The 10,386-nt window shown below is 46.1% G+C and overlaps 1 protein-coding gene across 1 annotated transcript; it reads left to right on the forward strand.

Annotated features, from left to right (window-relative positions):
• Positions 1–1,032: 1,032 nt before the first annotated feature.
• LOC133444912 (uncharacterized) lies at positions 1,033–9,337 on the forward strand. Its single transcript, XM_061722802.1, has 2 exons — positions 1,033–1,053; positions 7,628–9,337. Exons 1-2 carry the CDS (start codon positions 1,033–1,035, stop codon positions 9,335–9,337), a joined length of 1,731 nt encoding a protein of 576 aa, XP_061578786.1.
• Positions 9,338–10,386: the final 1,049 nt, after the last annotated feature.

Here is a 10,386-nt window from a genome sequence, read left to right on the forward strand (position 1 = left end):
CAATGTTATATTGCAAAAGATAACGTGACACGTAACTCAAGTCGGAGTTGACGTGACTCCATTTATTTCAAACCCAAAAACATGAATGAATGAAAAACCCACTGACTGCCGTAAACCGGAACGGGCAGTGTCGTAAAACCGAAACAGTTCTTAAAGTGACAGAACCTGTTTAGTGTGTGTCTGTGAACCACCAGACATAACAGCAACCATCATCATTATACAGCACACATGGGGAAAACAGCAAAACCATAGAGGAACTCAAAAGATGTGACCAAAAAAGGTGTAGGCTGAAGCATGAGCTTGTGATGCCTACCCTATTATCATACGATCAATACACACACACACACACACACACACACACACACACACACACACACACACACACACACACACACACACACTGCAATAATACATCTGTTACACTATCATATATTGGTGGATGCGAGGAAGCAAACAAAAGCCCAGTAATAATAATTACACTATGAAATTTGGTGCCAATGAATTGCAATATATCCGTACAGTATCCGTACAGTACAGTATTTTTTTATACCCGTTGATAGTCTTAATTTTAAACATTCTTTTGAAGGTGTGGATTGAACTACACATTCTTAGGTCCTTTTCTCAGCAATTCCATAGTTTTACACCATTTACTAAAATACAATGTTCTTTTGACTTTGTTCTTGCCTTTTGGTTTTTGAACGAACCAGCATTTCTCAGTTCATATTTGTTTTCCTGGATTTGGAACAGCTCCTGCTGCGTGGAAGGAGATTGTTGTGAGCTTTGAATGGGACCTATAAAGTTTGCAACTTAACTATATCCCAGAAATTTTAATATTTAGTATTTAAATTTATAAAAAGAGCATTGGTTGGCTCATGGAACGTTTTTCTCTTTATTAGTGCCACGGCTGCAGCAAGAGGCACTCCTCCTCCAAAGCTATGCAATAGCAAGGAGGAGGAATGCCTCTGGCAAAGCCAGAGGCACTAATAAAGAGAAAAACGTTCCTCCAAAGCTATGCAATAGCAAGGAGGAGGAATGCCTCTGGCGAAGCCAGAGGTACTAATTAGTGCCACGGCTGCAGCAAGAGGCACTCCTCCTCCAAAGCTATGCAATAGCAAGTAGGAGGAATGCCTCTGGCGAAGCACTATTGTTATCCTGCGGGTTTATTATTATTCCTCATTTTCCGGACAGATTTCGGTTCGCAACTCCTCCTACATCTTTGAGAAAACGCGAAAAGTAAAATGTAGAAACGTGCGCCTTAAGCGGGAATCGTGTGCTATGACTTTTATTAGCGATTGGCATGCACGTTTTTTCTGCTATAACTTTTGAATGGTTTAACATAGAGAATCATGTGTGGTGTCATTGGACTTAGTTTTGAGTCCTTCACCTTCATTTGCTTTCAAAATGCAATAATGTACAAAAATGTGCAGCAGCCCGCCGTGGCACTCTCGAAATTTCTGCGAGGAAATTGTCTAGTGTTATCCTGCGGGCTTACTATTCCTCATTTTCCGGACAGATTTCGGTTCGCTACTCCTCCTACAGCTTTGAGAAAACGCGAAAAGTAAAAACGTAGAAACGTGCGTCTTAAGCGGGAATCGTGTGCTATGACTTTTATTAGCGATTGGCGTGCACGTTTTTGCGCAACGTGCACAAACGTGCGCTATTAGCGCCATCCGGAATGCATTGGGAGAAATTTGGGGCCTCACCACTCGCACACCGTTACTCGAAAAATTCTGAACCGATTTAGAAAGTTGTAGGCCCTGAATTTAACTACAGTCCTGTGGATTTTCAGAGCGATGGCACAAATCATTTTTGCACAAAGTGCAAAAACATTTCCAAATTTCCAAACTAATGGGAACTCATTTCCCCATGTATTTCTATGGCGCCATTCAAAGTGGATGGGAAAAAAAGACAAAATTCACCTTTTTCTGAGTCACGTATCTTTCTCATACTTGCACGTAGAACTGTCATTCAAACTTCAAAACGGAGGAAAACTTCTCTTCTCTCTCCAAACCTGAAACTGTTTTCTCCTAAAATGTACACTTTTCAAGATATGAGCGCTCAAGCGAGGACTGGAAATCACTTTTTTGTCAAATCTAGAGTGAAGTTCTAATTGTTTAGAGTGAGCGAAACATTCAAAAAATGACCATAATTTTTATTTGTAAGCTCACGGCGAAACCGTAAAAGCTGGACGAATAATTTTTGGTCAAAATGTAGACATAGGTGTTGGGATTCATATAATGTGACTTTGACAGGCGGGGTATGCACAAAATTTAAACGGCGATGGCTAAAGCGGCGACAATTCCTGCCTCGGTCTCCATTGACTGCAATGTAAAAAAAAATGTCTTCAAAAAAATCTCACTTTGTTTTCGAACTGCCGTTACTAACACATTTTAAGGAATATCTGAATAAAATTAAGATTTTCAGAATCTGCCGGGTTCTGTCTCTCTCACGATGTCTTTGTTTTTCTTCTAGGAGCTATGGTTTTCTCATAAATCAGAGTTATTTGAGGAAAGCTGGGGTTTTCTCACAGCCAGTCCGGAACCTTCCTCATTTCGAGGTTCTTGTTGCCCCTAGCAACCAGAGTTCAGCTGTTGACTGATTAGACTGACCCAGAACTGGTCACATGACCCAGTCAGTACATACTTCATATACTATAACCTGGAAAATGGAGAAATCTGAACCCTGACCTTTTGACCTTAGATGATCCCCAGTCCTGCTGGGAACAGGTTCATGCATGGATCTATTATAAAACTGGATGGGAAATTAAAAATGGCCGCCCATTCATTTCAATGCATTTTGCTCACTCAGCGCATACGCTGAAAAAGTTCCTGACTTCCGGGTTTACTTCCGCGTTATGCGGCCCATAGAGCATGCGCAGTTGAGTCACCTCCCATGATGCTCTGGGGCCTCCCATCATGCCCCGGGGCAATGACGCGAATATTAATATAATATGTATTAATATAATTATATAAATGAATGAATATTATTACATGTATAGTATTACATATATTATTAATGTAATAATATAATATAATTACATAATATATATTAATATAAACATCCGTGGAATGCACGGACACGGCTGTGACGTCAGCCATGACGTCACGCCCAGAAAGAGACTTTTCTTTGACTTTTCTGGCCGTTATAAAACATTTTTGACAGATATAAAGTCCATGATTTAAAAATATAGAATACAAAGATTAGTAATTGCCGGTGATTACAGCTGGAGGTGTCCTGTGAACAGTTTTAGAGGCTTCTCTTTTACTATTGCGGTCTATGGGAAAAAAGCTTTCTGGGCCACATGGGATTTTTTGTTGCAGTACTGCGGCTGGCCACTGGAAAAAATCGGCGCGCCTTCTGACTGCCAGACCCGGGTGCTGGGTTCATGGTATATATATGTATATGTATATATATATATATATATATATTAATTATTATATATAAATATTTTATATATATTAAATACTCCCGTTCAGCGGTCCCGTTAGCGGTTCCGTTAGCGGTCCCGTTAGAGGTTCCGTTAGCGGCTCCGTTAGCGGTTCTGTTAGCGCTTCCATTAACGGTTCTGTTAGCGGTCCCGTTAGCGATCCCGTTAGCGATCCCGTTAGCGGTCCTGTTAGCGGTTCTGTTAGTGGTTCTGTTAGCGGCCCCGTTAGCGATTGTTAGCGGTCCCGTTAGCGATCCCGTTAGCGGCTCGGTTAGCGATCCCGTTAGCGGCTCGGTTAGCGGTTCCGCTAGCGGTTGTTAGCGGTCCCGTTAGTGATCCCGTTAGCGGCTCGGTTAGCGATCCCGTTAGCGGCTCGGTTAGCGGTCCCGTTAGCGGTCCTGTTAGCGGTTCAGTTAGCAATCCCGTTAGCAATCCCGTTAGCGGTCCCGTTAGTGGTTCCGTTAGCAGTTCTGTTAGCGACCCCGTTAGCGGTTGTTAGCGGCCCCGTTAGCGATCCCGTTAGCAGTTCTGTTAGCGGTTCCGTTAGCGGTTCTGTTAGCGGTCCCGTTAGTGTTTCTGTTAGCAGTCCCGTTAGCGGCCCCATTAGCAGTTCTGTTAGCGGTTCTGTTAGCGGTTCTGTTAGCGATCCCGTTAGCGGTTCTGTTAGCGGTCCCGTTAGCGGTCCTGTTAGCGGTTCCGTTAGCGGTTCTGTTAGCGGTTCCGTTAGCGGCTGTTAGCGGTCCCGTTAGCGATCCCGTTAGCGGCTCGGCTAGCGATCCCGTTAGCGGCTCGGTTAGCGGTCCCGTTAGCGGTCCTGTTAGCGATCCCGTTAGCGGTCCTGTTAGCGGTTCTGTTAGCGGTTCTGTTAGCGGTCCCGTTAGCGGTCCCGTTGGCGGTTCTCTTACCGATTCCGTTAGCGGTTCTGTTTGCGGTCCCGTTAGTGGTTCTGTTAGCGGCCCCATTAGCAGTTTCTGTTAGCGATCCCGTCAGCGGTTCTGTTAGCGGTCCCGTTATTGGTTCTGTTAGCAGTCCCATTAGCGGTCCCGTTAGCAGTTCCATTAGCGGTTCTGTTAGCGATCCCGTTAGCGGTTCTGTTAGCGGTCCCGTTAGCGATTCTGTTAGCGGTCCCATTAGCGGTCCCGTTAGCGGTTCGGTTAGCGGTTCGGTTAGCTGTTCTGTTAGCGGTTCTGTTAGCTTATTACCTATTTTCTGCAATAACTTTTGAATGGTTTGACATAGAGTGTCATGGAAGGTGTCATTGGACTCTGTATTGAGTCCTTGACCTTTATTGGTGCAAATTAGCCCCGCCCCTTCTTCTGATTGGTTGTCTCTATTTTCTGCTATAACTTTTGAATGGTTTAACATAGAGAATCATGTGTGGTGTCATTGGACTTAGTTTTGAGTCCTTCACCTTCATTGCTTTCAAAATGCAATAATGTACACAAATGTGCAGCAGCCCGCCGTGGCACTCTCGAAATTTCTGCAAGGAAATTGTCTAGTTAGTGACACGGCCCCCGGCCCCGGTTCTGTTAGCGGTTCTGTTAGCGATCCCGTTAGCGGTTCTGTTAGCGGTCCCGTTAGCGGTCCCGTTAGCGGTTCCGTTAGCGGTCCCGTTAGCGGTTCCGTTAGCGGCTTTTAGCGGTCCCGTTAGCGATCCCGTTAGCGGCTCGGCTAGCGATCCCGTTAGCGGCTCGGTTAGCGGTCCCGTTAGCGGTCCTGTTAGCGATTCAGTTAGCGATCCCGTTAGCGGTCCTTTTAGCGGTTCCGTTAGCGGTTCTGTTAGCGAAATTTCTTCAAGGAAATTGTCTAGTTAGTGACACGGCCCCCGGCCCCGGTTCTGTTAGCGGTTCTGTTAGCGATCCCGTTAGCGGTTCTGTTAGCGGTCCCGTTAGCGGTCCCGTTAGCGGTTCCGTTAGCGGTCCCGTTAGCGGTTCTGTTAGCTGAGGTACGACTCCTCCAAAGCTATGCAATAGCAAGGAGGAGCAAGGCACTATTGTTATTCTGCGTGTTTCATCTTATTCCTCTTCCGGACAGATTTCGGTTCGCTACTCCTCCTACAGCTTTGAGAAAACGCGAAAAGTAAAAACGTAAAAACGTGCGCCTTAATCGGGATTCGTGTGCTATGACTTTTATAAGCAATTGACGTGCACGTTTTTGTGCAACGTGCACAAACGTGCGCGCTAAAACCCATCCGGAATGCATTGGGAGAACTTTGGGGCCTCACCACTCACACACCGTTACTAAAAATTCTGAACCAAATTAGAAAGTTGTAGGCCCTGAATTTAACTACAGTCCTGTGGATTTTCAGAGCGATGGCACAAACAGTTTTTGCACGAAGTGCAAAAACATTTCCAAATTTCCAAACTAATGGGGAGAGCATTTGCCCATGCATTCCTATGGCGCCATTCAAAGCGGATGGGAGAAAAAAGACAAAATTCACCTTTTTTCTGAGTTACGTATCTTTGTCATACTTGCACGTAGAAATGTAATTCAAACTTCAAAACGGAGGAAAACTTCTCTTCTCTCTCTGAACCTGGAACAGTTTTTTCCTAAAATGTACACTTTTCAAGATATGAGCGCTCAAGCGAGGACTGGAAACCACATTTTGTCAAATCAAGAGTGGAGGTTCTAATTGATCAGAGTGAGCAGAACCTTGAAAAAATTACCTTAATTTTTATTTGTAACTCGACCTCACGGCCGAACCGTAAAAGCTGGACAAATCATTTTTGGTCAGAATGTAGACATACATTTTGGTATTCTTAAAATGTGACTTTGACAGGCGTGGTGTGCACAAAATTTGAACGGGGGGGCCAACAGACACGCCAATTCCTGTCTCGCTCTCCATTGACTTCAATGTAAAAACAAGATTTCTTCAAAAAAATCTCATTTTTGTTTTCGAATTGCCGTTACTAACACATTTTAAGGAATATTTGTATAAAAATAACATTTAGAGAATCTGCTAGGTTATCTGTTTCTCAAAATGTTTTCGTTTTTCTGCTAAGAGCTACGGTTTCATCACACGGTGAAGTTATTTGAGGCTTGTCAAAACCGAAAATCTAGCTGAGTCATTCCAATACAGTATATACAGCATAATACAGTAGCAGGCTTCCGGGTCATGTGACCCAGAACTGGTCACATGACCCAGTCAATGCACATTAGCCCCGCCCCTTCTTCTGATTGGCCGATACGTTATAGTCAAATATCTTTTGAATGGTTTGACATACAGAGTCATGGGTGATGTCATATTACTCAGTATCGGGTCCTTGACCTTTATTGGTGCAAATTAGCCCCGCCCCTTCTTCTGATTGGCCGATACGTTATATTCCAATATCTTTTGAATGGTTTGACATACAGAGTCATGGGTGATGTCACATTACTCTGGGATGGCAGGTGTTTTTATACGATGTTAGTGTTATTATGGGATGTCAGGTGTTTATTATAGGATGTTAGTGTCATTATGGGATGGCAGGTGTTTATTATAGGATGCTAGTGTTATTATGGGATGGCAGGTGTTTTTATAGGATGTTAGTGTTATTATGGGATGTTAGTGTTATTATAGGATGTTAGTGTTATTATGGGATGGCAGGTGTTATTATAGGATGTTAGTGTTATTATGGGATGATAATGTTATCGGTGTTAGCGGTCCCGTTAGCGGCCCTGTTAGTGATCCCGTTAGCGGTCCCGTTAGCGATTCCGTTAGCGGTCCCGTTAGCGGTCCCGTTAGCTGTTCCGTTGGCGGTTGTTAGCGGTCCTGTTAGCGATCCCGTTAGCGGCTCGGTTAGCGATCCTGTTAGCGGCTCGGTTAGCGGTCCCGTTAGCGATCCCGTTAGCGATCCCGTTAGTGGTCGTGTTACCGGTTCTGTTAGCGGTCCCGTTAGCGGTCCTGTTAGCGGTTCCGTTAGCGGTTCCGTTAGCGGTTCCGTTAGCGGTTGTTAGCGGTTGTTAGCGGTTCTGTTAGCGGTCCCGTTAGCGGTCCTGTTAGCGGTTCCGTTAGCGGTCCCGTTAGCGGTTCAGTTAGCGATCCCGTTAGCGATCCCGTTAGCAGTCCCGTTAGCGGTTCCGTTAGCGGTTCTGTTAGCGGTCCCGTCAAGACGTGTGTCTCGATCGGGAATCGTGTGCTATGACTTTTGGTGTTGAAATTCCCATTTACCCAAAGTTTTTATTATAGTATAGTCCTTGACCTTCATTGGTGCAAATTAGCCCCTTCCCCATCAACCATCAACCATCAACCACCAACCACCAACCACCATCAACCATCAACCACCAACCATCAACCACCAACCATCAACCATCAACCACCAACCATCAACCATCAACCATCAACCACCATCAACCACCAACCATCAACCACCAACCACCAACCACCAACTGTCAACCATCAACCACCAACCACCATCAACCATCAACCATCAACCACCAACCATCAACCACCAACCACCATCAACCATCAACCATCAACCACCAACCACCAACCATCAACCACCATCAACCACCAACCACCAACCACCAACCATCAACCATCAACCATCAACCAACAACCATCAACCACCAACCATCAACCACCAACCACCATCAACCATCAACCATCAACCACCAACCATCAACCACCATCCATCAACCATCAACCACCAACCACCAACCATCAACCACCAACCATCAACCATCAACCAACAACCATCAACCACCAACCACCATCAACCATCAACCATCAACCACCAACCGTTAACCACCAACCATCAACCATCAACCACCAACCACCATCAACCATCAACCATCAACCACCATCCACCATCCACCATCAACCATCAACCATCATCAACCATCAACCATCAACCACCAATCACCATCAACCATCAACCACCAACCATCAACCACCAACCACCAACCATCAACCACCAACCATCAACCATCAACCACCAACCACCAACCATCAACCATCAACCACCAACCACCAACCATCAACCATCAACCACCAACCACCATCAACCATCAACCACCAACCATCAACCATCAACCATCAACCACCAACCATCAACCATCAACCACCATCAACCACCAACCACCAACCATCAACCACCAACCACCAACCACCAACCATCAACCATCAACCACCAACCACCATCAACCATCAACCACCATCAACCATCAACCACCAACCAACAACCATCAACCACCAACCACCATCAACCATCAACCATCAACCACCAACCACCAACCACCAACCACCATCAACCACCAACCACCAACCACCAACCATCAACCACCAACCACCATCAACCACCAACCACCACCAACCACCAACCATCAACCACCAACCACCAACCATCAACCACCATCCACCATCAACCACCAACCATCAACCACCAACCATCAACCACCAACCACCATCAACCACGAACCATCAACCACCAACCATTAACCACCAACCACCAACCATCAACCACCAACCACCATCAACCATCAACAATCAACCACCAACCACCAACGATCAACCACCAACCACCAACCATCAACCACCAACCATCAACCATCAACCACCAACCACCAACCATCAACCACCAACCACCAACCATCATCCATCAACCACCAACCATCAACCACCAACCATCAACCACCAACCATCAACCACCAACCATCAACCATCAACCACCAACCATCAACCATAAACCATCAACCATCAACCATCAACCATCAACCACCAACCACCATCAACCATCAACCATCAACCACCAACCATCAACCACCAACCACCAACCATCAACCATCAACCACCAACCACCAACCATCAACCACCAACCATCAACCACCACCAATCATCAACCACCAACCACCATCAATCATCAACCATCAACCACCAACCACCAACCACCAACCATCAACCACCATCAACCACCAACCATCAACCACTAACCACCATCAATCATCAACCATCAACCACCAACCACCAACCATCAACCACCATCAACCACCAACCACCAACCATCAACCATCAACCACCACCAACCATCAATTACCAACCACCAACCATCAACCACCAACCACCACCAACCATCAACCATCAACCACCAACCACCAACCATCAACCATCAACCACCAACCATCAACCATCAACCACCAACCACCAACCATCAACCACCAACCATCAACCATCAACCACCAACCATCAACCACCAACCACCAACCACCAACCATCAACCACCAACCATCAACCATCAACCATCAACCACCAACCATCAACCACCAACCATCAACCACCAACCATCAACCACCATCAACCATCAACCACCAACAATCAACCACCAACCATCAACCACCAACCATCCCCAGATCAAAGCAAGCAAGGAAAGATTTCTGCCAGGGAACAGACTCCCCGGGGGTTTATGACACCTGGGGGGTCGGACGCACCGGAGCCCAAACGCCAGGCCTCAACCGGCCGGAGGAGTGGGGGGCACTGCCTGCTGATCAGTCCCACCCCCAAGAGACTATAAAAAGGAGCAGCCACTTGATGCTCATATCTGCTTTTTTCGTTTCTCTGCTTTTTCCGTTTTTCCGTTGCCACTCCTCATTTTTTGGCATCAGGCCAAAACTTGGAGTTTAGCTCCAAGTTTTCTTTTCTTTTTATTTTTCCTTTTCACTTTTTCATCTGCCCGGCCTTTTTGCCTGCTGGCAGAGGTGCAATTTTTCCTAGCCCGACTCCCGCATCCAACCAGCGCAGCATCTGCCCCGGGCACCCAGCCAGCCGACTCTGTGGGTGCCACCGCGGTAGAAAGGTCTTTCCCGGAGCATCCTGACATCGGGGCCCGGCGCCGACCGCCACAAAGGCCTTATTGCTCGGCCGAACTTTATCGTAGAGACATCGTTCAAACTTTCAAACACTTGGCCCGACAGGCACTAAAGGACCTTCCAACCTCATTCTTCCAATTCTTACAGTTTTTGTGATATTGACCTTTCATTTTTTT

Source organism: Cololabis saira, chromosome 5 (genome assembly GCF_033807715.1).
Source record: "Cololabis saira isolate AMF1-May2022 chromosome 5, fColSai1.1, whole genome shotgun sequence".
Taxonomy (NCBI): domain Eukaryota; kingdom Metazoa; phylum Chordata; class Actinopteri; order Beloniformes; family Belonidae; genus Cololabis; species Cololabis saira.

What these genes read in the sequence shown, in the direction of transcription:
- LOC133444912 (XM_061722802.1), top strand. Translation starts at nt 1,033, where the DNA reads ATGCCTCTGGCGAAGCCAGAG. An exon ending in TGCCTCTGGCGAAGCCAGAG is followed by an intron (nt 1,054 to 7,627) that starts GTACTAATTAGT and finishes GGTGCAAATTAG; the next exon opens with CCCCTTCCCCATCAACCATC.